Source organism: Dermacentor variabilis, chromosome 1 (genome assembly GCF_050947875.1).
Source record: "Dermacentor variabilis isolate Ectoservices chromosome 1, ASM5094787v1, whole genome shotgun sequence".
NCBI lineage: Eukaryota > Metazoa > Arthropoda > Arachnida > Ixodida > Ixodidae > Dermacentor > Dermacentor variabilis.
In genome coordinates this window covers 20222381-20250048 of record NC_134568.1, presented here as the reverse complement: position 1 = coordinate 20250048, position 27668 = coordinate 20222381, and the positions used below count along the sequence as shown (strand labels likewise).

Below are 27668 nucleotides of genomic sequence, written 5' to 3'. Positions count from 1 at the left end.
ACAGTAAAGGGGAAGATAAATGCGGCCATAATGAAACACAGAGCGCTATGTAAATACAATACGTATGAGGTGCTCGGGGTATGTGGAAAGGTTTAATGTTTCCCCGACTTACACTGGGAAATACGGTTGTTTGCCTGAAGTCGATGGTACAGTTAGGACTCGATAGCAACAAAAGGTCAGCGAGATGCCTCGTATTGGGCGCTCACGGGAAGACTAGAACTGAAACCGTGCAGGGTTATATGGGCTGTACAAGTTTTGAAGTGAGGGAAGCTAACAGTAAAACTATGAAGAACGACGGAGAAATATGGAAAAAAGTGATGGGCTGGGAGAGTGTTCAGATGTTTTTACAGCAAGAACATTGATTCACAGTGGAGAAAAAGAACTAGGAAGCTTACCAGCAAGTGTGCAAGTGGTATAGTGAGCAACATGGCAACAAAGAACGTTAAACACCTGTCAAAGAGGCTGAGACAATCTCCTGGGTGGCTGCGACGGAAAAGAAACTGGCTCTGAGTAACTAGAGTAACTACCTAAGAGGTAAAAACGAAATCAGGAAAGAAACAATTTATGATAATTTAAAGGCAAGCTGTTTCCTTTTCGAAACGAGATCAGGATGCCTTAGAACGCGTAGCTATAAAGCGAGAAACATCAAGGAAGAAGCATGTACTTGCTGCGGTAAAGCTAGGGAAACGATGGAACATGTTTTATTAGAATGTGAAGATTACCAGCTGCCGGTTTAGGCTCCACTGGCCTCCTTGAAGATCTTTGGTTCAGGGATAGCAGGGGGAAAGTTAACATTTCTGCAACAAAGATTTATAAAAGGTGATTGGAGGTTTGGTGACAGAAAAGTAGGGAGACTACAAACAACGGAGGCATACAAAAACAATGTTCCCAATAATAATTGTAGTGAAGAAACCTTGATACACGGAATTTTTCGTTTGTAAAAAAAAATAAGATATGTAACACATTAGGCAAAATACAGAAAAAGACCTTGATGGCCCAACCCACCACCCCTTTTCAAAGACGCTCTCATAGCATTCATCCATCAATCCATCAATCCATCCATCCATCAGGAGTGATGGCATGTCGTGGCAGCGGACCCGATGGAAGTATTTGGCAGCTCCCCTGGCGCAGACAAGGCTGCGAAGCGATTGGTTTCAGGAAACAGGCGACCGCTGTAGTGTTATCACTTGCTGATTACATGGTCTTCATGCAGGGCTAACTTTGTTCTTTGTTGCGCACGCTACAGGATGCATAGTAGATCTGCCAACCTGTCGTTCTTAAGCGATAATAAAATATGAAAACAAAAAAGCGCGTTCAACATCCAGATAAAATATCAAGATCCACAGCAAATTGCCCTGTTCCGATACCTATCTCTCACTTTCTCCTTTGTTTTTTCATTGAGTACACCACAGCGATGGCTGGCACGTGCCAACAACGCCCATAGTAGGAATATCATAGTACGTCGTGGACGCCATTTCTATCAGCTGATCAATTCTTTGAAAATCATAAAGCGAAGGCAGCAGACACTTGAGAAAGCGCAACGCGCATGTCCGTTGGATTCTTGCCTCAAAAAGGGGCGGAAGTACCATAAATACTTGGACCGAGAGCTAAACACTGTAATTCTGAACGTGGCACCGCAACTGCTTAGCCATGTCCGTAGAGCTGCTGCTGAAGGGAATACTCTTCTTGGTGAACTTGCTGTACTGGTTCTTCGGAGGCACGACCGTGCTAATGGGCGTCTACCTCTTCATGGTGAAGGTGCGCATCCTGCACCGCTACGTCGATCTCGCCTTCGATCCGGGCGTGTTCTTCATCGTCGTCGGCTGCCTCGTCTTCGTCATAGCCGGACTCGGCTGCGTCGGAGCACTGCGCGAGAACACGCGCTTGCTCTGTCTGTACGGTTTTTGCCTGTCTGGTATCGTGGTCGTAGCCTTCTTCGTCGCCGTGCTGACCGTTGTATGGCCCACACTGGGCCCGTCCAACAGCTCGCGGCGTCTCGAGAACGTTCTGCGGCGCGCAATAATCATCTACAGGGACGACCCGGACATGGAAGACCTCATCAACACGCTCCAGTTGTCTCTGCGCTGCTGTGGCATCACCTCCCGGGGCTACCTGGACTGGCAGCACAACGCCTACTTCAACTGCTCCCAGTGGAACCCGAGCCGCGAGCGCTGCGGCGTGCCCTATTCCTGCTGCAGGGACCGGGGCAACTTGCCCAACGTGATGTGCGGCTACGGTGTTACGGACACATCAAAAAGGTCACCTGCCTCGATCGAGCGGGCGATATACACGCAGGGCTGCTTGCAGGCGTTGGCCGCCTTGGTGAGGGAAAACTCCGTGTTGGTCAGCGTGGTGTCGGCGGTAACCGTGGGATCGCTCGCTTTGGGCATCGCCGGCGCCTGGCTCCTCGTGAAATCTATCGCTGAGGTGAGACGAGTCGTTATGCTCCAGAGCATGGCTACGCCTCATGCACGAACGTCCTGCCTGTAGTCGATAGTGTGAATCGAGCTGATGGCCGCTCTTAGAAGCGGTAATTCTATAGGCAGCCCAATGCGCGACTCGCATACTTGTCATTTTAACATAATGAACTTATTTCAACGCTTTTAACTCCTTTTATGTTTGCAACTTTACGCCGTATACATTCTTGTCAGCTTATTTTAACTTGGTCGGCACAGACTAATGTTTTAATGCACGCGCAATAAAAATTGGCTTTCATCGTCCGTCCGTTGTTTCTTGTGTGATTCATTGTAGTACTTCAGCCCAAACTAGCCGTCGTCCTTGCACGATCTCGTTTGATAAAATGACCCTGATATAGCCCAGAATGCTGTACTACTAGGGGTCTACGCCTCACTGGTCTCGCCTTTTAAGCACACGCCATGTTGCTAAACCCACATGCCAATATATCCTGTTCTTTATGTCTGACAGAATACTGTGCCTTATGAGAAGTAAAATTGTTCACCACTCTAATTATTAAATAATTGGTACCCATCGTGACAGCAAACCGCTGTCCATGCGAATAAGTTTTATTTTTACTTTTTACACCACACACTTGGTGATGCATTTTTGTTTATGCTGCACGCTTTGTGAAAAGCACTGTCTTGAGAGACGCTTCATGTTGCACCTAATTTCGCATGCGTTGTTTGTCTAATTGTCTCAAATTGTGTAATTTTTCACGAGCACCGGTTTCGGCCGCTCCTTCTAGTATCTCTTTCAGAGACACGCTAGCCCACGACCACCAGCGAAACAAGAGGGCTGCTGTAAACGCCTTTGACACGCCGGATGACACACGGCCATTGACACGTAATTCAATGACTGCCGTGTCACTAGCCTTGTGCACAGCACTCCTTCATTCTGAATTCGACACCCTCGCCGCTAAAACACCTTCGCTCGTTGCCGCACCCACCCGCCTTACGCCCTCTCCCCTTTAGAAGAACCCCACACCTATATACTGTGGCAAGGAAAGCCTATGTCGCCTTGAAAAAAAGACCAGTTCACTTGTCGAAACGTTGGTTCGTGCTTTCACCTTCTCATTTTGCTCATAGTCTTGAATTTCGATCTCCCGCCTTCCCCGTGTTTGCTCTGGATTTAGTAAGTGTAGTGTTAGCGCCTGCACCCTGTTAAGTTTGGGTCTTGTGGCGAGGAGATGCGGCGCCCCAGGTAGAAGTGTGTCGTTATTTCACTGTACGTAATGAGTGCGCCCCGGTTGTCCTCTAGCTCGACGAGATTGGGTTGCCAGGGCACGGCGCGGTCGGTAAGCGTGCACGCTGCGTCGTGGGCGATCTCGTTGAGGTTGGGCGGGACGCCCGGCACGACCGCGATGGGCGGGCAACCAGATGACAGTGTGGTGCTTGAAGGTACTCAGATCCGCGCTACGGAGGATGCGTAACGCTTGGTCGGAGACGACGCCACGTTCGAAGGCTTTGATGGCCGGTCTGGAGTAACTGTAGATCACTTCCCGTTTTCCATCGAGCACGACCAGGGCTATGGCTACTTGCTCCGCCACCTCTGGGTCTCGGGTGAGGATCGTGGCAGAGTTGAGGGTCCGCTGCGTGGAATAGACTTGCGACCGCGGCGTAGGCTTGGTTTTTCCTGTAGGCGGCGGCACCACGAACGTGACGTCGTCCGCTTTCACGTCAAAGCACTGGAGAAGGGCGGTGGCCCGGGCAAGGCGCTTGCCTCTGTTGTGGTCAGGATGTACGTTCCGCGGAATAGGTGTGATCGTGATGAAGTATCGGATGTCGCGGGGAACCGGCTTCAACTTCGGTGGACCCCTGGTCGTCGAAGAGAAACCGAGCTCGTGCAAAATGTGGCGACCCGCCTTGGTGGTCATCAGTCGGACCACCTGCGTTCGCTCCTGAGCCTCGGCAATCTCTTCTAGCGTGTACGAGACGTAGCAGGTTTTCTTTGAGGCCGTGGTGATAGTTCGACACTCTGCGTACGAGTCGTATGGCGTTCTCCGTCTTGGTCGTGAACTTGTGCACCGTTTGGGTGTTGGTTCTCCGGGACTCGATGATCATGCCCAGAACCCTGATGGGGTCTACCTTGGGGACGGTATGGCCGTCCCTGGTGCGGAGGGTGATGTTGCGTTCAGCCGGGGGCTTCCACCTTCTGGCCTTCGCGCCCCGGCGTTTGGGCACGTACAACAACAGCTCCGAATTGGTGGTGGAGCACTTGCGACCAGCGTGTTTGAGGCAGGACTCGGCTCTTTCGACGGCCTCCTGTAGGGCGGATTCGATGAAGCCATCCGACCCTGCGGAGCACCGGATGGTTATGTCGTCTGCGTAAATGGCGTGGTTTAGCCTGTCGATCTTCGAGAATCGTTGGGGGAGCCTGATCATCACGAGATCGAAAAGCGTCGGCGAGAGGACTGATCTCTGCGCGCACCAACCTTTACTAAGGGCTCAGCAAAAAAGTTGATTCTCTCTCTCTCTCTGGGGTTCAGTCCCTGGAGGTCAGGTCATATCCCTGGCACCCGCTGTCCGAGCTCGACTGCTTCCGACAAGGTCTCCTGCGCGTAGGACCTTGCGCCGGGTGAGGAAGCAGCGGATAAAGTCATACAACCGAGGCCCGAGCCCGAGGTCGGTGATCGCCTTCAGGATTAACGAGTGCGCTATGTTATCAAATGCCTTTTCCAAATCGAGGCCGAATATGGCACGGGGGTCCCGAGTGTTTCCTCCGTCAAGAATCTGATACTTTAGGAGTAACATGGCGTCTTGTGTAGATAACCCGGGTCGGAAGCCAATCGAGTGTTACGAGAGGCATTCGTTTTCCTCGAAATATCAACCGATCCTGTTGAGGACGACGTGTTCGGCCACCTTACCCACGCATGACTTGAGCGAGATGGGGTGGAGGCGATCTAGACTAGGCGCCTTGCCCAGTTTGGGAATGAAGATCGCGTGGCAAGTTTCCCGGCGTCGGGTAGCTCGTCTTTCTTCCACACTTCGTTGATGATGTCGGTGAGGTAAATGACGAAGGGGTCATCCAGGTCGCGCAGGAGCTTGTTGGTGATGCCATTGGGATTAGTGCGGAACGCCCATTGAGTTCATGGAGACCTTGGCTTACCTCGTCGGTGGAAAAGTATATTTTCCACACAACAATAATCGTCATCCGTCTTGCCCGCATTTCCTTTCTCGAAAACGCTGCGCTCGTTACTTTCCTGTCGAGAGTGCTCTGTCTTGCTGATAACGTGCATGCCGTTCGTGACTCGGAAGTACCGGGCTCGCAGCGTTAAAGAAAGAAAATGCGGGCAAGACGGATGACAATTATCGTTGTGTGGCAAATATACAGCCCAAAGGGTGCAACTGTTTTTAGAGTGTTTGGGTTGTATTTTTTCCCCAAACAATAATCGTCATCTGTCCTGCTTGTATTTCCTTTCTTTAGCGCTGCGAGCAAGAATGAAAAAAGGAGAAAGCGTTTGACGTTTTGGAATGGTGGCGGCTACAGCGGCGGCAGCTGCTGCCGCTGTTTTTGTTGTTGTGCCTTGAAAACATGGCACGTACACACAATGATGATGATGATGATGATGATGATGATGAAGCCTCAATTAATGGTACTAACTCACTATGGGGGATAGGCCACGATTCGGGTGGCAATACACACAATGAGGGATGGGCCTAGCTTATTCTTAAACGCGCTTTCCTATCTGTCTGCCTGAAGCTGTTGGTACGACGCAAAATGCCTCTCGCCAGCTGCTGCCCTCCCACGTCCGACCAATCGCGCATGACGCGCGTCTCATGCCACGTCATTGTCGTGCCCAACCAATTCTGAAGAGGCTATGCTATCCATGCTTTCACAAAAAAATCTGGTTCTTCGGTGTAAAACGGTCATCATCCCCAAGAGGTGCCTCATCTCGTTGGTTTCTCTCATTGACGCACACCTCATTATAGCCCCAACCATGTTCTCACTCAGCAAAGTGTGACCACGATAGCATTCGGCAACGCCAACAGTGCTATTCGGGTTGCAGATATCTGGGATTTCCTCGAGGTCTCAATGACATCCGTGTTTTCATGCTTTTCGCTACGCGATCCCTCAAACGACCCGCGGTTGCTTGACGGCAGTGATGTGGTTTCCTGTAACAATGTCAGACATCGCAGAATTTTTTTTTGCTTTCCGTGCAATATGCGCGCTTGTAACTGATCTTCGTCTTCATTTCGTGGTCGGGAAGTCACCAGCGTCATTGGTACTCGCACGCGCTTCCCAGCGTTCGGTTCGTCCATCATCCGCCGCTAGCAAGTTCAAATGCCCAACAGCCGGGCATCACCGCGGTGACTTTGCATGGCCTTCTTCGACAAGTCACCTATGCCACTGGGACACAGTACCTGAGGCGGGAGGCACCTGACGATGGGCGCTGCCCGGCGCTGCCCTTCATAGGGACGACGAGGCTGAACCACACCGGTGAGAACCTTTCGCTCTTTGCCCGCGGTCGCTGGGGAATTCCACAGCTCTGCTGCGTTTACGCATCATCAGTTCGTACAGTAATAAGTAACCGTGCCCCGCTAAACGCGCGGAATGGTTTACTGCGTATTCAGGTGTCTTTCGGTATTGTAGTAAACGTAATGCCAAATGCCCTGGTGTGAGACGTGTGGAGGCTTGATTCGGGTGTAATTATTGCGCGTCACGTTTTCATGGCGACGTTTGGATTACAAGACAGTGGCTCGAACTGAGGTGAAAGTTATTATTTTCTGTAAGCAGTCAGTCTCCTAAATAATGGCACGCCGTCCGCATGATGTTAAAGAGCTTTAAAAGAAGGAAATTATTACACTGTTTACAAGTATCGTGGTGACGGTGCCATAATGCTAGGCATATCCACGAATGTTTGCTCAGAAATTACATGATCACTCAGACGCAACTTTTTTAACATGAAATAAGTCATGCTACCACAGTGGCCTCGCACGAGAATTCGCGGAAATCGATTCAACTATGCGAGAGCACTTGATGTGACCTTACCCTTAATGTGTAAAAAGAAGCACAAACAAAAAAATCGCGTTTCACATATTTTCTCAATTCTGCTCTTGTGTACCATTCTACAGTACCCATAAATTACCCTGCCGAGATATCTATTGTAACGTATTCGAATATAAAGCCATCATATGGGCACAGTATCGAGCGAAAAAAAAATAAGGGCGCGGAATTTGTTGAATTTCGCGAGGACGTTGTGAATGGCGCGAATATTGCAATTCAGGCGTGTATATATATAGTCACAATGGCGGCTGCTTTCGTAGGCAGTGTTTGGTGGGCGACATTGAATTTATCTAGCATACGCTGACTTCCTAATTGCAGGCCTGGCGTAGCGCGTATTCGTAAACCTTCTCGAACGCGAGCTCCCCTCAGTGATCACGATTGCGTGTCGCCGTCATGAGTGGCATGCGCTCTTTTGCCGCCTGATGAAACACTTTCACGTTAGAGTAAAGAGAAGATAAAGTTTTGTGAATACGGACGGGGATAGCACAAAATAAGTCACTCCTATTGTCCTTATCGCAGGTTTCTGAATTACAATGCCATTTTATTGTTACAGTGCAGTGTCACTCTTGTACTGAACATAAGCGAATTCATATGCGGATCCCACGCCAACGCGAGAGTCGGTGATAAGGGAATCGTTCTCTGACGTTTACTGAGATGACTTCACTGCCCCATCATCAGCTCTATGTAGCTCAATGAATGTCAGTGCACACTCTGGTCTCATATTTCTCCCTTCTTTCTCTACGCTCGGCTGCTTTTCTTGCGCACTTTTCGGTTTCTCTGTAGTCGACTTCTTCAATTTTCTGTTGCCGACTTCATCACTTCCTGCATATTGTTCTCTTGTCTGTTTGGGTGTAAACCCAGTGGCGCATACCCATTGTGGAGGATTGGTCAAGAATGTTTTCATACCCAGCGCCACTGCCCAGCCGCACATGCCCAGTGACACAAGTTGTCTATTCGGGCACATAACCAGTGGCACATGCCCAGTTGCTCATACTATGAAGACCAAGTTATGTCATCGGCAAGGCGGTAGCAGCCAGCACTCACAGATTGGAGGCGGGCAGAGGCAAAGAAAGCTTCCCTTTAAAAAATTATGCGTGGCTCTGCTATCGCAAACACCAGAGACCAGCGGAGCTGGGGGAAGTTAAGGCTCCCGAAAAGCCCATGCCGTCTTCTTCTGTGGGGAGTCTCGGTTGGGACGGCGCGCCATTTGTGGCGCCCACCGCATAAGAAGCGATTTGTTGAGATGCCACATGCGTCGGTGTCGTGTGCCAGACGCTGCACCGACGCGACACGGCGGCATGCCACTGCGTCTTAGCTCTGATGCATGCTAGCTCCGACGCCGTTGCTGGAGCTAGTTTTTAATTCCTGATAAAAAATAACGTACAGCGCGAAAGACAAGGACTGCGAAGACGACATACACAGCGCTGACTTTCAACTAAGGTTTTATTGCTGATCCTGACCGTATACATACACCCATATGAATCTGCAACAGGAAAGAAGCGACAGAGAGGAAGAAGGTAAACAGCCACGCTCTGCGTGGCTCTTTAATGTAGTAATTTCATTAATAAGTTAATGTAATCTTTAAATGTAGGTAGCCTCGGTTATTAAAATATCAAGCAAACGTTTACGCCAATGTCCCTTAAATTACACCCAAAAAATGCTAATCAGTCTTCGAGCACTTCCATGAGCACAACGAAATGATCAACACACAGTGTGGGCAATGAACAACGTACAAAGCGTGTGCGTCTGCAGCACGCTTTTCGGCGAGTGCAGATTCATATATACATGTATATATATATATATATATATATATATATATATATATATATATATATATATATGATTTGTACAAGTGATGATGATGTGTAGGGATGAGGAAGGGTCAGGCATGGGTCGCGCTCACACTAATTCTCTCCCGGGGTAGAAGCGGCCTCCTGGTTGCGCGGCATTATGGTGAAACACGGCGATTGCACGGTTTTATGCGCGATACACGCACAATTTCTATACCACGACAACGTTGGTCGGAAGAAATTCTAAGGGGTGTGACGCGGTAATCAACCGGAGATGTCTGCTCAATGACCGTGTAGGGTCCAATAAAACGACTGGCGAATTTTTCGCATAAACCGAGGACTCACACAGGAGTCCATAGAAGAACTTGTCACCAGGGGCAGATGTGACAACACGGTGAGTCGAGTCGTAGCGATGCTTCCGCACATACTGAGCGATGTCGGTGTTAATGCATGCTCGATGACGGTAGTCTTCGAGGCGAGACAAAAATTGTTCTGAGAAGGGCGTTCCTGAGGACACCGGAGCCATAGCGAACGAGACGTCCAGGACGAAACTAGGTGAGCGGCCATAGACGAGGAAAAATGGAGAAAAGCAGGTGGTGTGTTGTACAGCCGTATTGTAAGCAAATGCCACAAACAGCACGATGGCATCGCAGATGCTGTGGACGGGGCTGATGTACACTGCAATGATATCCGATAGAGTGTGATGAAAACGCGCTGTGAAGCCGTTGGTCTTCAGGTGGTAACTCGAAGTGGTCTTGTGAGCGGTGTTTGAGGCGCGCAGAACTTCGGTAAGAAGAGACGACAGGAAGGACTTGCCGCGGTCACTGAAATCGGCGACTTCAGCGGCACTCCCATATGTATACAGGCTGTCTTCGCGTAGTGTGTCAGATGGTCTACGCCGTAACAATCCAGCGATTTCCATCGGAGGTCTTGGGAAGAGGACTATACAAGTCTATTCCGACGACCTTGAAATGGTAAACGGGACAAGGAAGAGGTTGCAAAATACCAGAAGGAGGAGTCATATGTCGTTTGCGGCGTTGACAAAGAGCGAATGATGCGACGAACGTGGCTACGGCAGAAGAGAGGCCAGGCCAAGAGCGCCGACTTCGTATACTGCCCTACGTCTTGTGGTATCCGAGGTGACCTACCGTCGGTTCATCATGAAAGGCTTCAAGCACCTCACCTTACAGAGAACGTGGTATGATGGGTACCCACTTGTTGCCATCGACGTGATAAATATAGCGATGGAAAGCGCCATCGTGAAGCTTACATTGTTTAAGTTGTCGACGGAGTCGTGCGTTCGGAGGTGAAGCAGAGGCTTGCATGCGGTCGAGGATAGTTCGGCAGTATGGGTTGGCGCGTTGGTGGGAAACAAGGACCGGTTGGTGATTAGGTTTCAGCCAATCGAGCTTTGAGACGGACAAGAGTGATGAAGTGGGCTCGGGTTGTACATGAGTACGATTAGGCGATGCTGGGTCATTATTGCTCCGCAAAGGGCAACTCTTGGTGACTCTTGCCAGACCTGTACGTAACATCGAAATCATACTCCTTTAAACGGATCACCCAGCGACCAAGGCGACCCGATAGGTTCTTTAGCGACCACAGCCAGCACAATGCGTTATGGTAGGTGACGACTGTAAAGTAACGGCCATGGAGGTAGGGCCGAAACTTTTGCACACTACCCAAACAACAGCAAGGCACTCTTGTTCGGTGATGGTGTAATTTTTCTCAGATAGCTGTCAGCGTCCTACTGGCGTTATCAACTTGTTCACGCGAGGTACATATATGTATATATATATATATATATATATATATATATATATATATATATATATATATATATATATATATATATATATATATATCAACGAGAAGAAAGGGGGTTAACCGAGGGCCCCGATTTTGATTAGTCATATCATAAGAAGCCAACAAACACTGACACCAAGGACAACATAGCGGAAATTACTTGTGCTTAATAAATGAAGTAATGAAACGATAAATTAATGGTAATTAAAGTGGATGAAAAAACAACTTGCCGCAGGTGGGAACCGAACCCACAACCTTCGCATTTCGCGTGCGATATATATATATATATATATATATATATATATATATATATATATATATATTGTTCCTCGCAGACTTTGAGAATGGAAGAGCAGGTGGATACCAACCCGGAGCCTTACACGGACGAAACCGGCCAGCGCGTGGGCCTGATAACCATGGTCAAGATGCCATCGTGGACCGTGACGGCGGTGTTCGGCGCCTTCTGCGCCCTGCTGCTGGTCGTCCTGGCGGTCTACTGTGGCATCCACCTCATGGATGCGCCAGAGACGGCCGAGCCACAGCGTCAAACATTAGGCTGCCAAAGTGTTGCGTGCGCCCAGTTCGCCACCACGCTAAAGAAGAGCCTGTCGCGCACTGTCAGGCCGTGTGACGACTTCTACGGTCACGTGTGCGGCTCCTGGGACGCTCAGCGAACGGTGAGAACGCGTTTTCTGCCTATCATTGACGTGCTGCCCTACGGAGAGTGCTTTCCAGACATTCCGACACTTCCCAGACAAACGTGCGTGCGTGTGGGCGCTAAGCACATTTAAGAACAGTAAATTGACATGCGTTTTGAATCCATGTTCCTATAAAAACTGCTGCTAGCACAAAGTTTTCGCAAATGGTTATGTTATGCGTATTGGCCGCCCTCAGTTCTGCAGTTATGACATGCCCCTTGAGCCTATAACTTAAATTGTTTATTTGTTTCGGAAAAACTAGTTTTTGTTTGATTTATGATTATTTGTGATCTTGTTAGCTATTTATGCGATTATTGATGACTATTCAACAATTTCTGATGACCGCCACTGCTATGCATCTTGATCACCAAAAACTGTCTCTTTGTATCGAACTCATCAATTTGAATAATCGCACAGGCGATTTCATTAGTTTATGAATGATAAATTATGTGTGATAATGAATGATACTCAGTGCGATAAACTGAATGTCGTTTGTTTATTTATCGATATCCGAGTCCAAAATTTCACAGTTTAGGCAGTGCAAGAAACGGGTCAGCTTTATAAAGCAAAAATAAAAGAACAGGTGCGCCGCAGTCAAACCACTGCCTGTTCTCCTGCGCCTGGGCAACCACAGTGCATGCGCAAAACAGCTGATGCTCTTCTGGAACCCATCCCAGGCCTATCAACATCGACGTCACCAGCTACCTGCGAGTTTGTGACCAATGACGAAGTGCTTCTGCGTCGTAGCATCACTCATGATGCCACAGGACAGCGTAGTAGAGTGGGCATAGCGCCATCGCTTTGATGACAGTGTAATTTGGCTATAGCGTTTTTCGACCCGCAGGGCTCGTTGAGCTATGAAATTAAACACATATTATATTTTTCAGATGCCGCCTAGATGTGCCTTGTCTCTATTTACCCTTTTTCCTGCTACGTTTCAGGACACGGTCAAAATGGCACTGCTGCAACGAGTGGTTCACGCCGTGAATGAGCTGAACAGGAAGGTCGCAGCCACCACACCTTCACCACAGACAGCAGTGCAGAAAGCAGCCATGGCGTTTCAGGCCTGCGAAGACCTGGTCGTCAAAAACCACAGTTCCATGGATGCCGTACGACACATGCTCATGGAAGCCGGTCTCTTCGCTCCGCCGGTGTGGACTGGCCCGCACGACATGGTCAACGCCTCCTGCTCACTGGAAACCCGCTGGCATATGGCGCCTCTCATCACGTTCAAACTCGAGAGGAATGCCTCGTTGCTCGCCCTGGCTCCGAGTATGTGGGCGAGGAAGCATTTCGCTCGCAGGTCTCGTCGACTGCCGCAAGAGGCCGACTTCGACGCGCTGCACAAGTTCTTCGCATCGAGTTACCCAGGTTCGGGTGCCGCGGCCGGCTCACAGTTTGCTACCGAGGACATGACCTCGGCACAACTCTTAGGCCTAGACAACCGGATTACGCTAGAGATAGGTGGCGAGCTCCTGCAGCCCGAGGAGTACGAAGGTAGAGTGCTCTATGACCACGTTACAGTCGGTTCTTTTGTGCCGGGAATCTACGGGCAAGTGTGGCGGCTGCTTCTGCACGCCTGCTTGGACCACACCGGTCCCCTCGTGTACACCGTGTACCACGCAGCATTCGTCCGAAAGGTGCTCTCCTTACCTACAAAGATAGGAGCACCCGCGGCACAGCAGTACCTAAGGTGGTACGTTATCGAGACGCTGGCAGCGAACTACCATGGACCTTGGATGGTCGAGATGGCCGGAAGTAAAGAACGCGCCCTACTGCATCAGCAATTCAAATGCCACCGCATGCTGCTGAAGTACGCAGGGCGGGCGTTTGTGGCACCGTACGTGCGGAACTTCTTTACCGAAGCTGTCGAGCGCGACCTGAGAACGCTACACCGTGATCTCACGCACGCCTACGAGTACCTTTTGCAGGCACTCAGGCCGTTGGTTCCGATATTCAGCTTCGGGGCTTACGACGAACGCCATGGCCACGACAGTCAAAAGAACGGGACCATCATCGTGGACAGAGGACCTTTTGAGATTGTGGAGAAGTCGAGCGACGCCTACCTCGATGACGCATACCAAAACTTCAGCGACATGTCCGCTGATAGCTTCGAGAATTGGCTACGACTCAAAGCGGGTTTCAGTCGTTCCGACAGAGACAAAGTCACTTTTCCCCAAGTTTACTCGAAACGGCCAGAACCGATGTTTTATGAATTTGTTGACAGCGGTGACCCTAACGGCGTAAAGGACTTCCGTTTGCTTCCTGACGTGATCGCCGTTCCTTTCTACCACGCTGAGGCACCGCTCGTCTTTAAGCTCGGAGGCCTGGCGTCGTTGATGTCGTCCGCGCTACTGTCCCTGGTGGTGGACAAGGGATTCGTTGATCGGGAAAACGTTTCGTGGACTGGAAAAGCCTACAACCAGAGCCATCCTGTCAGCGAATGTGCCCGCCGCGTCGTTCAAGCGCTGGAGCAAGGGTCTGAGGCGACGACCCGCCTGCTGGAGGTGGCGGCTCTCCGGCATGTCCTCAAGGCGCGCGTGCGAGGAGAAGACGCGGCAGCCTTCTTAGCGGCTGTGCCCCAGCTGTCTGGTCCTCAGCTGAAATACGCCATCTGGTGCTACCTGCAGTGCGGCGAGGTGCGAGGCCGCCACCGGTGCAACGCACCACTCAGAGAGCATCCGTCGTTTGCCAACGTTTTCGCATGTCCGGCCGCCGCGCCCATGAGGAAAGCTGCCACCTGCGCGGCTACTCTTCTTGCTGAACGCTTGTAAGACAACAAGCGACAAGTTACACTGTGTCACACTGTGTCACTGTGTCATACACTGTGTCATTGAAAATGAAAAGTCTTGTCCTGTAGCATACGCTTATTCCTGTCGGTGATTTTGCGCTTGTCATGTGTCCGGGCATGTCGCAGGGCACTTAGTGCCATGTAGGTCTCCGCTTTGTCACAATTTGACCGATGCACTCTCTAGAGATATTTTTAACTGGTCGTGCATATCGTGCGTATCGGACCAGCCAGATCGGAAGCCAATGTCGGTCTAAGCCGGTGGCAGGGCGCCCCTGCCACCGGTCAGCTTCTCGTAGCTCACTGGCTGAAATAGGACTGTCGCGGGCTACGTCCAGGGGTGCTTTGCCGCAATGGCCCTATAGTTCACGACTACGAACGGCTGAAGTAGCTGCTGTCATGCGAGTCATATTTATGGCCGTCCTGACGAAAAAATAATGAGCAATTCCATTCTGTGAAGGTGGATGCCCAGCAAAGCTGTTTAGCACATGACACAGAGGGGACAAAGTTTTGAACAAAGGAACATATTTATTGTCCTGATCCGTGGTCATCGGGACGATAGGCATGCACACACATTCTCGTATCACCTCTGTTAATAAATGCATCCGTCACGTAAGAGAATTAATGCCTCGCACCCCCTTAAGCAATGGTTGATACCACCGTAAATAAAATAAATTAACACGGCCTCCCCATTACGACGACAGAACAGAAGTGAAATTCTATGCTGGAATAACGAGCGGCAACAGAGTCTGCTGTGGAAGAAGAAGACGAACGCTCGAACATATGCGTAAGTGTGTTCGAGCTGTTGCGCCAAGGGACGCCAGCGAGCCCGCTGCGGAAAAAGACGACGATGCTCGAGCCATTGCTGATGATGACAGTGATGATGATCCTGACGTCGTGACAGCCACCGCAGCCTTTCCAAAGAGCGAGAGAGTTCGCAAGTACCTGTCGTCTGCGAGAAAAATATCGCGTTCGCAGCGAGCAGGCGTCGTAGCAGACAACACTTGTAGCATTCCTCTCGAAGGCACAACACTTTCTCACAATACAAAAATTTTATTTCCATAAATTCATAATTCATAATTTCATAATTCTTTTTATTAGTAAAAATACAGATAATTGCATGTGCGTAGTATACATAAGGAGGTCCCATAGTCAAAGACTGTATCGGGACCTCCTGCTAAAGACACTTATGATGTTATACAATATATAAAGCAACAGTAGTGCAGATGAGACCTAAGGGTAATATCAAAACTTGTTTATATCATATGAGTAATAGGAACACTTGTTAACAGCAGGACAGTATAAAAAAAACGGAATAAAATTTAAAAAATTAAAAAAATAAGAGAAGAACAAGAGAGTTTCAGTAAGTATTTATTGTGAATGATTTTAGTTCTCTTTTAAATTGGTATAAATTTTTTGCATTTTTGATGATAGGTGGTAGAGTATTCCAAAGCAATATTGCGGAAAATTCCGCAGTCTGTTTACCATAGTTAGTTCGCACTTTAGGTAGAAGAAAATTATTATTGAGTGCAAATCTAGTGTGACTATGAGCTATTAGGTCACACGGTGAGAAGCCGATTGACGGTAGTTCCTTAGTCATATATTTGTAGAATAAAATTCCTAGATTATATTTGGTGAGTTCTGAAATGGTTAGGATGTTGTTTTCATGTAGTAGGGATTTTCCATTAGTAAAGCGTGAACTGCTTGTAATTGTTCTTATGGATTGGTTCTGGATTACCTGGAGGGATGCCAAGTGGGTGTTATAAGTGTTACCCCAGCATAGTATGCCGTAGTTAATATGAGAGTGAATGAATGAGTGGTATAGCGAGATTATTGTATTATGTGTAAAGTAGGGACGAGTTTTAATTAGAACGCGAATACCGTATGCTATTTTCTTTTTGATGTGAGAAATGTGATCTTTATATTTCAAGCTGCAGTCAAGAGAAATCCCTAGAAAAGATGAGCATGGACTGGGAGAGATGGAATGTGAGCCGAAAGTTAAAGGGGAGAATGCCGAATATTGTTGATGGGAGGAAAATACAACAAATTTAGTCTTGGTGGCATTAATAGAAAATAGGTTGGCATTACACCAACTTAAAACATGTTGTAGATCAGTATTTAGCTTGTTAACAAGAAGTGACATGTGTTTATCAGAGGAAAATATGGTATTATCTTCAGCGTACAGAATGCACTTAGTAGAGGACAAACAGTTAGGTAGGTCATTGATATAAATCAAAAACAGTAGTGGTCTTAAGATGGATCCTTGAGGGACGCCAATGTTAGTGGTTTGTTCTCTGGAGTAGTCATTGGACTCAGACACTATTTGAACCCTGTTTGATAAGTAACATTTGAATAATGAGAGCGCAGGACCACGGACACCGATAGCCTCAAGCTTAGCAAAAAGGATAATATGGTTTAAGCAGTCGAATGCCTTTGTTAGATCAATGAAAACTGAACCTGCAAATACACCATCATCAATTATTTGTTTTAATTGGTCAGTTAGATGTATGAGTGCCAAATCTGTGGAGTATCCATTACGAAAGCCAAATTGGCATGAAGAGAGAATATTAAATTTAGTGAAATATTTGGTTAGACGCAATGCGATTAATTTCTCCAGAACATTGCCGAAAAAGGGTAAAATACAAATAGGGCGGTAGTTGTGTATTAATGTACTGTCACCTTTTTTTAGAACTGGAATGACTTTACCGCGCTTAAGCTCGTTAGGAAACAAACCAGTCTTGAATATCGAATTAGTAATATGAGACATGATATCAGAAATTAGGTGGGCAATCATTTTAATGGTAGTAGGTAGAACTTCATCTATTCCAGCACTGGTGGGTTTTAGGTGACATATAACGTTATATATTTTTTCTGGCGTTGTGGGGAAAAGAAAAAATGTGTGAGGGAGACGATTAAGTTGAGCTACTTGTGAAGGAGAGGGTGTGTCATTACCAAAAAAAATAGGAGCTGTAGGCGTTGGCTATTTGGTTAGGGGAGTGATACTCTGAGTTATTGTATATAACTTTTGATAGCTGTTCTGGTTTAGAATTCCTGTTTAGAAAGGAGTTGACGATGTTCCATTTCAATTTGCTGTTATTGCCGGCTTGTAAGATTTTTTGTTCAAGATATAATCGTTTTGCCGCTTTTAACGGGTTGTTTATAGAGTTACGTAACCTTTTATATCGGGCAATTAATTTGGTATTAAAAGGCTGGTTTTTAGTTTTTGTACAGGTTATCGCGTTTACGCAAAGCTGCTAATAACTTTTTAGACATCCATGGATTGTGAGAGAATGCAATGGTTTTTTTACATTTCCTTTTACAAGTGAATTTATGAATAAGTGATATAATTACAGTAAGAAGTTTAGAAAATACTTTCTGAGGATCATTAAAAGTTTTTATTTCAGACCAGTCTATATTAGCAATGGCAGTTATGAAGCTCTCTTTGTCCAGAACGTATTTGAAGTGTGGAAGAGGGAGAGGACACGAGTTATGTTTAGGACGTAGAAGCAATGGGTAATGATCTGTTATATCCATATCAAGAACTTTTGCCTCTGGCGAAGTTATTAAGTTAGGACATGATCAATTAGCGTCCCTGTGCCACTAGGAACCTGTCGTGTAGGAACATCAATTAAGCATTCATATCCGTAGCTTTGTAGTAGACTCGTGTAAGAATTAACTGTTGGTGATTTGTCATTGAGAAGGTTAATGTAGACATCACCCATTATAATGACATTTTTATTTTCTAGTGAGAGGGTAGGTAAAGTATGATCAAGATTATAAAAAGTCGTCGACTGATGATGAAGGCGTACGATAAATGCGTCCAAATATGAAATCTCTGTTATCATTAGAGGGAGAACAATTAACTATTTCAATCCAGACAGATTCGCACTTAGTGATGGGTAAATGTAGATCATGTCGTCTGCGATAAGTAAGATCAGGAGAGACATATATTGCCGCACCACCATGACTGCTAGTTAATCTGTTACAATATTCTGCATTGTAGTTAAGGAAGCCATAAAGATTTTTGTCATCGACTGACAACCAAGTTTCAGTGAAGGCAATTAATGAGAATGAGCTAGAAGATGAAAAAAGGAAATGATTAATCTCCTCAAAGTGTTTGCGAAGACTTCTAGCATTGAAATGAATGACGGAATGAAATCCACTTATGAAAGAATTAACTTGATTAGGTTCCAGGAAAGAGGCCATGATAAGCGGTGAGACAATGAACACATGTTGCTATGGTATTAGTCTATTCTAGTCAAGTCGGAATGATCACGGATGCGCAGAACTCTGCCGTTAGTAGTCTTTCTAGCCTTGATTTGACAGTTGTCAGTCCAAAGAAACATCCACTTCTTTTCTTTCTTCAGTGTTAGGGCTTTGGAAAACATGGCCTTGTTACATGGGGTCAGATGGTCGTTTACGAAGATAGGTACGTTAGAAATGCTAGAGAAGCCTAGATCACTGACACAAAGCTTGGCCTTACGTGCTTTACTGATGAAGTCAGTAAAGCGCGTACTTGAGTCAGTAAAGCACGTATAAAATACTTGAGTATTTTATATAAGTACAAGCGCGGTTGTTATTGGTGTTGTAAAGGTAAATTAATTATTCTCTGGCGCTAAATCGGGAACAGAATTGCAGAAGAATGCATACCCTAGTTTGCCCTAGTGGCAACACCTGCTTCAATCTCAGTCATACAAAGCTTACGTAATGTTTTGTGCATTATATAAGATACTGCTGAAATAAAATTAGATTTTATGCGATAATATCTGAGTATAGCTTTGTTCACTGTGCCGCAAGCAAACATCGCTAAAGATTGAAGTCAATATGAAGACATGTACTTCCCATCATTCCCATGCTGGTACAACCGTTCTTATTGCAACTCCCGTAGACACTAGCGCCAGAGTTCCCTCTAGTAATTATTGTCTGAAACTTTATGCCTTAAGCAATGAGCGGCAACGGAGCCCGCTGGGGAAGAAGACGACTAACGCGCGAGCATATAGGCGTAAGTGCGTTCGAACGGTTGTGGTAAGGGCTGGAAGCGAGCCAGCTGTGGAAAAAGACGACGATGCCGAGCGATTTCTGATGATGATTGTAGGTCATGATGATCACGATAGTTTCCTCTTCACAGTGAATGGCTCACACCCCTTAAGGAATGATAGGCACGGAGCCAGCTGGGGAAGACGACAACGAACGCGCGAGCATATAGGTGTAAGTGCGTTCGAGCTTTTATGCCGAGGGCCGCAAGCGAGCCAGCTGTGGAAAAAGACGACGATGCTCGAGCCATTTATGATGATGATCGTTGTTGTTTTTGTTGTTAATGCTGATGATGGTGAGCACGACAACGACGGCGATAGTTTCCTCTTGCCAATGAATGGCTCATACCCCTTAAATAATGAGCGGCATGGAGACAGCTGTGGAAGGAGACGACGACAAGTAACGCTTAAGCAGTGGCATACGTTCTTCGAGCATGCGCAAATTTCATGGACGCAAGTATCAAAATTGATTTTTTTAAAATAATTTATGCGGTTTAACGTGCCCAAATCGCGATGTGATTATGACGCACGCCACAGTGGGGGACTCTGAAAGTTTTAGCCACCTGAGGTTCTTTAACGTGCATCTTAATCTAAGTAAACGGGTGTTTTCGCCTCATCGAAATGCGGCCGCCATGGTCGGTATTCCATCCGGCGACCTCTTGCTTAGCAGCGCAACACCATGGCCGCTAAGCCACCACGGCATTTTTTAGACTTTTTATTGTAACAACTCGTATCCAGCGGCTGAATGTTATAACGGTTCGGAAAACGAACCGTTCACTTCGCCGTTTACGTCACTAAATGTGCCACTCCCAAGCCGTCTCTGGGCTTGGGACTCTGGGCCGTCCAGCAGGTCCACGACGCCGCCAGGAAACTCAACTTCCCGGTTCCGTCGTGGGAGACGCCCACTCCATGAGAGCCCAAAGCTCTCCTGGCCTGCAGGACCTCGAATAAAGTTGATTTCCTTCCTTCCTTCCCAAGCCGGAGGTGAAAGAAGAGGAGGACGCTACCAATAGACGAGAGGGTGCTACCTCTGAAGTGTACGTCATCATATGATGAGCTAATCGAGGAACAGCAGAATGTTTATGCTTCCTAATTAAATAATAAATATAAATTAAATATTATACGGCAAGTTCTAAAGTATAAACGTGTGGGGCCGGGCGTTTACGCAATGCAGAAGTAATTTATTAATGTCATTCTTTTTCATTCTCAGCTAACAGGTGGTATTGCAAGCGTAAATGAGTTGGCAGAGCGCAGCGTTTTGTCGTCTGCTACCGGGAGTTTGCACGATGCACGCAACAGGAATGCACTACCAGCACTTCCGAAATAGCGAGCGCGACAAACCCGTGAACTGGTTCTTAGGGTCACCGTTACTAGCCGATTATATCAATTTTCCTTCTTTTTTCGCCCTTCGTCATCGGCTCGGACATGACTCGCTCGCCGTCGCGCTGCCGCTATTCCATGCGACTTGCCCCACGGCGCGTCGTGCGAGAGAAGCAATTGAAATTGCAATTGAACTCAGACATTACGATATACGGGCCCTGCATTGCCTGCGCGAAATAAAATCGAAGAGTGTGGTGCTGACGGTGCTTGCTGTGACGTAAAATTGATGAACAAAGTGTGGCACTCCCGGGAATTAGAGAAAAAAGGGCAGCCAAATAATAGATCTCCACAATATCTTCCCGTCCTGACTGTATAGTTTTATCATCCGAACGAAGGAAGCGCTGAACCATCACAGGTTGAACCGTTCTGATTGCTGAACGGCGATCTGCGAGCTATTCACGCTGGCGATAGCATGGGGAATTCGATCTCACCATGCAAATATCTCCTTGCTATTGACTTTGAATTGGAGGTCACGAGAAAGCTGACCCAGCCCTTCTACCGGCCAACACAGTGATTGCGAGAGCAACTTCGTGGACAGTGTCGCCAGCAGAGACCTATAGGCCATTCTGATGAATGCTTCGCTTCCGACCGACCTCTGGGAACTGTAGACCACAGCGCGCAATGACTACCTCTGCCTGGAATGATGTACCACTGTTACGCTTGCACCCGAGTCTCCTCCAATTGATAGCGTAGCCTGCAAAAGGACTACTTTGAACGCGCATCGCACTTCCATCCGTGGTCGACACCAAAAAAATTGGAGGACGCTTAAGCTTCGCCTTCAAGAGTGGAACGCGACAGCGTTCCCGTCGACCCGCCAAGGGGTGTAAGACAATGGGCTACGGCGCAGCGACTACGCGCCCCGCATCGGACGCGGTGAGCGTCGAGCAACGCAGCGTTCGGCGCGACAACGAAATGTGCGCCTGAGCAAGCGACGCACGCCTGAGCCTTAGAAACAGCTCGTTTCTGAGGCAACACCGCGTTCACTAGAGGCGCTTTTGTACCGCTTCGAAGTGTCGAACTCGTGTCGAACTCGTGGCTCAGGGAGAAAGAAGAAGACGGCGTTCCGAACGGTCGCTTTTCTCATGTTCTCCGCTTCAAAGGTTTTATCGGCCCCTGGCCGAGGTGCTGCTCATGCTTCAGCCAGCAGCAATGACTACCGTGTTGTGTTACCCCGTCTTCCTACCGGTAAGCTGGTTGTGGACTCCGTTTTCCTGCATGCTGACTTAAGTGGTCTACCGTACAGAGCCCAAGACTTCAGAGACGCCCTTCGGAACGTTATTGACCTGAAGGAAATAAGTTACATCGGACAATTTCAGATGTCGCACGTGTGGATGGTGACGTGCAAATCAGGGATGACAAAATCAAAGCTAGTCGCATGCGGGGAATTATCCGTCAAAGGTAGACGCTGCGTCGTCATTGATCCTGAGCCCACGGAAGTTCAAATGAAGCTTTTGTGGCTTCCTGAGCGTTTGGAAGATGACTACATTCGAGATGCGCTTCAGGCTTACGGGAAAGTCAAGTCTATATCAGGAGAAAGCTGGAGAGTATCGGAGATGGAACAAATGCGTACGCTAAATCGGGACGTGGTGTTGACTCTTGCCGATGGAGTCAGCGTGGGGGACGTTCCACATCTACTACCTGTTTTTGGAGTGCAGAGTCTCGTATTAATTCCAGGCCGGCCCCCACTTTGTCTGCGCTGTAACAGGGTGGGGCACATTCGTCGAAACTGCAGAACCCCGCGTTGTGAAACCTGCCGACGCTTTGGTCGCACATCTGAAGAATGTGTCGTAACATACGCCGATAAGTTACGACACAGAACAAAGCCTCCGGATGAAAGCTTGCAAGAACACATAATGGACATTACGGAGGTTCTTGACGCGACGGCAGACGTTCCCTCTTCCGCTGAGACCCGCTGTGCCAGTAAGGCCCCTCTGCCTGTTAAAGACAGTCACACTGGCATCGCAGAACTGCCCGTGAAAAACGAAAGTAGCGAAGAGAAAGATGACCAGCCGAAGCAACAACCCAAAGGAGCACCCGCTACCACGGAGCCAGCTGCTGCCCAGCAAGCGAATGAGGGAGCCGGAGACGACTCACCTGATGCACCCAAGCGTCTCAACACGTGCGCTGAGCCGGCAGAGGACAGACGAAGTAACGCGGATCCTTCAGTTCCGAAGCGCCGTGCGACTAACAGATCGGAATCAAGCAGAGACAGCGAGACGACCAGTACCACAAGAAAAGCACGTCGCCGCAAAACATCGAAACACTCAGGAAAGTGCCGTCGATCACGGTCCAGAAGGCCAGGTGGGGTTTCGGAGGGAGCCTCACCGTTGCCCTCTAGGACCGATCACATAGATCATTAGGTCCAAATAGTTGGTAGTCACCATGGCCCTGTCCCAGCAACTTCTATTCGCAACCTTGAACGTACGAGGCCTTCGGTCTTTGCAGAAACAGGCGCAGCTTCGCCGGCTTTTGTCTAGGAAGCGCCTCGACTTCGTCGCCGTGCAGGAGACGAAGATTGAGCGTGATGACGAGACAGAAAGGGCTTTGCGACCTTTTCTGTCTGAGTATAATGTTTGCGTTTCACACGCTCTTGGTTTATCCGCGGGCTGTTTCCTGTTTCTGAAAAAGAGCCTACTTCATTCAGCTTTTAGTTATCATGTCGACACTGAAGGTCGATATATATGTTGTGATTTTGTGTTGCAGGGTGTGCCATGGCGCATAGTCAACGTCTATGCATTTAATGACGCTGCAAAACGAACTCTTTTATTTGATACTGTGTCTAGTCTATTGGACTGTGATCGCTGCATTGTTTTAATGGGAGATTTCAATTGTGTATGTGATCCCAACGATCGAAGCGGCATTAACACTCAGCGGGACAGGAGTGGTGAAGTTTTGTCTAACATAATAGAAAATGCAGGGCTCGTTGATATAGGAGTGTCGGGACAGGGAGCTCGCTCTTATACAAGAATTCAGGGTCATTCCTACGCCCGCCTTGATCGGATTTATGTTTCTTCATCGCTCCTCTCTCGAGGACTATCCTGCATTACTATCCCCGTTTCATTCTCTGATCATTGTATGGTTATCGTAAACATTGGTGAAAAATTTGTAACTAATTTCCGACCACAGTGGGCACTCTGGAAGCTTAACTCTGAGCTCCTAAATGATCAGGAATTTATTAATCGCGTGCGCATGGCTCTAGCCAATTCTCTTTCTAGTGACTTGCCATTATTTGCTGCTTGGGAACTCTTTAAACAAGAGGTTCGTGCAGTGGCTATAGAAATTGGATCGGTGAAATCATTCTATAGAAAGAATGAAGAAAAAACGCTTCTTAAGAGCCTATGTAGCCTTTATGAGATTGAATGCGAAATGCCAGGCACTTACATTGTTGACATAGAAAACATTAAATGTGAGTTACAAAAGTATGACGCGCTACGTTACAGAGGTGCGCGAATTCGATCTCGAAACAGGCGTGCTCTGCAATCTGAGCAACCAACACGTCAAGCTTTACTTGACGAGCGACGTCACGGTATTTCCAAAGTAATTCCGGAAATATACTCCGAAGGTAGTCTTGTAACAAATACTAATGACATAATTTCTCAGTTCGAAACTTTCTACACTATGTTGTTTAGTGCCCCTCCGGACGATCACGATGCAAAAGTTTTAGAGAGTTTTGTATCTCTTGTCAAACCATTACAGGATGATGACTGTGCAGTCATCAGTGGTAGCCTTACGATTCAAGAAATTGAGCTAGCTATTGATCAGCTGCCTTTGTCGAAAACACCCGGCCCCGATGGACTTTCATGTGAATTTTACAAAGCTTTCAAATCAATTATGAGCCCCATAGTATTGGATATTTTTATTTCAAGTTTAGAGATTGACGCCCTTCCGCAGTCTTTTTGCAAAACCCACACAGTTTTAATTCCCAAAAGTTCAGATAAAGAGAAACTGCGTTCCGTTGAAGGCTATCGACCAATCACATTGTCAAACGTGGATTACAAAATTTTTGCGAAAGTTCTATCTAATAGATTGCAATTTGTGATGTCAATTCTAATTGGTTCCCATCAGACATGTCGAATCAGGGGCCGATCAATTCAAACCAACATACATATCGCCCGTACCCTTCTTCAATACTGTTATGGTTCCACTGAGCAGCTTGCAATGCTCCAGGTAGACCTTGCTAAAGCTTTTGATCGTGTCAGTCACTCCTATTTATTTTCCCTTGTGGAGCATGTCAATGTTGGCTCCATTGTGCTTAAAGGCGTTAGGCTTTGCTACACCTGTTGTACTACTCGTTTAGTTATTAATGGCCAACTCTCCGAACCCATTTCTATTTGCTCATCAGTAAAACAAGGCTGCCCGATGTCCCCACTACTATTCGCCCTTTACCTGGAACCGCTATGCTTAAGCGTAATTCAGTCGAGTAACATCCATGGCTTCAATATACTGGGTAATGAAGTTAAAGTCTTAGCTTATGCACACGATCTAGCGTTCTTCTGCACGGATAAGTCCAGTGTTGAAAAAGTAGTATCGAAAATAGAAGAATTTGGCAGCGTATCAGGAGCGCGAATGAACTCCTCAAAAAGTTTAGGCTTATGGTTTGGCTCATGGTGCTATACACCAGAACAGTTTGCAGGCGTTAAGTGGACTGATGTCCCGCCAAAGTATCTTGGCGTGCCGCTAGACGCATATAAATTAAGCGCACACTATTGGAAAGAACGGGTTTCGGTACTGCAAAGTTACGCCCAGACATTCGTTTCACAACGACTTTCTATTTTTGGGAAAGCCGAAGCCTGCAATAAGTTCTTGGCAACAAAAATTTTCTATGTATTGCAAGTTATCCATTGTGCTAGGCTATACATCCAACGCTTTCACCGTATCTTTGCAACCTTCGTATGGTCTTCAACTTTTGAGCCCATGAGGCGCGATAATATCTTTAGGCCTGTTAGTGAAGGTGGGCTGGGCTTAGTACATCTTTATGTGCGGCAAATAGTGTCTCGTTTCTTCTATTTTCGCGATACTTCCCATCCTGTAATTCGTTCATACATGCAAGTCACACTTGTTAATGTGTTACCTGATTTAGTTGTCTCTTCAAGTTTTTCTTCGCGCTTATGCTTGTGGGGGTTCATGCAAGAAGTTTACTTGGCGGTTCGTTTCCTGACAGTTCGGTTTTCTTCTGAATACTTGTATTCTGTGTCGCGCAAAACGTTGTACAAAGACTTACTATCCATGCTATTTCCGCCTCCACTTTACCGATCAATATACATTAAATTGCCAGGCCACGATGTGCTAAAGCGAGTTCGCAAAATGTATTTATCCCCTTGCTGCAAAACATTCTTTTATAAAGTTCATAGTGAAACCATACCGGTTAAAACATGGCTACAAAAAAAGGGTATCTTTGTCTCTTCTGTTAACTGTCGCCTTTGTGATGTACCAGAGACAATTGAACATTGTTTTATTAGCCGCACCGACGCCATCCTATTTTGGGATGTCCTCCAACGGACTTTAAAGAAAGACTTTGAGATTAACGCTCATACTGTGCGATACCTGCTACCAACCTGTGATAATAGTGCGCCTTTCGATATGTTTTTTGTAATGGGAATGCACAGTTTGTGGAAAACGCGAATGATGGACCGCAACGCCGAAACGGTTATACCTACAAGGGCAAATTTCATCCAAATGACACTAAACCTAAAGCAGGTTTATGATGGACTCGGTGTACAACCGGACTGGTACCCTATTTTGTTGAGGTGCTTATCCTTGCCACCCTTCTAAAGTGACACGAACGTTTCTACTCACAGTATGAACGCTACCTTTTCTGTGTGTGACTTTCATTGTGCCCTGCATTCTCTGACTATGCAGAACTGGTGAACGTCTGGTTGAATGGTTGAATGCAACTATAATAAATACCATGAAAGAAAGAAAAAAAAAGAACTCGTGGCTCAGTGGTAACGTCTCCGTCTCACACTCCGGAGACCGTGGTTCGATTCCCACCCAGCCCATCTTGCAAGTTCTTTTTTTGTTCATGAAGTGCCTGCTGGGATTTATCGCTCACGGCCAACGCCGCCGACACCGACGCCGACGACGCCGGATTTTCTGCGACACAAGCTCCTTAACGCTGTCGCGTTAAAAAGCAACGCCAAGCAGACGACATAGGCAAGTGATAGCCTCCGAAGCAACCAACGCGCGCGACGCCCGCGTGTCTCCGGGGTCGCAAGCCAACCGCCAAGCCACAGCAACGGAACCCAAAGCAGACTACCCCTTCGCCGGTTCCGCTCTTAGCCAAAGACGGGTTCGCTTTGGAAATGATTGACAGATGCGTGACGTAATATCATAATTTGCGGTGCCGCCCCGCTGTCTCTGACGTAAGCAAAATTTTGACCAATCAGATGAGGCCAAGTGAACCGGTTCCCTTCCGAACCGTTATAAGATTCGGCCCCCGTTATTCTGCACACGAGGATTTAGTTCGCGTGAGTGCCACCACGTGGCGTACTGACCTTCAGCTGTTCAAACTTCCCGCTGTGACGCGATGATGACGTCAGCAATACAAAAATAAAAGAATTAAAAGCTATCCCTACGCATTGAACTTCGCCACATTGCTTGTCCCGCCGGCGTTATCAGTGTTCTTGATAAGGCGTAGCCGCTCGTCGCCTGGAAGTGGCTTATCGTCCTAAGAGCGTTTAGTCATAGAGAAAGGAATATAACAAGAGCGGAC

General features: G+C 47.5%; 2 protein-coding genes across 2 annotated transcripts; both read left to right on the top strand.

Moving 5' to 3' along the window:
- Nucleotides 1-1650: 1650 nt before the first annotated feature.
- On the top strand, nt 1651-2490 carry LOC142556975 (tetraspanin-33-like). Its single transcript, XM_075668858.1, has one exon. It carries the CDS (start codon nt 1651-1653, stop codon nt 2488-2490), a length of 840 nt encoding a protein of 279 aa, XP_075524973.1.
- A 19548-nt stretch (nt 2491-22038) lies between these two features.
- LOC142591658 (uncharacterized) lies at nt 22039-27449 on the top strand. Its single transcript, XM_075703985.1, has 2 exons — nt 22039-23104; nt 27412-27449. The coding sequence occupies exons 1-2, from the start codon at nt 22039-22041 to the stop codon at nt 27447-27449; spliced, it is 1104 nt and encodes a 367-aa protein (XP_075560100.1).
- The last annotated feature ends 219 nt before the right edge of the window (nt 27450-27668 follow it).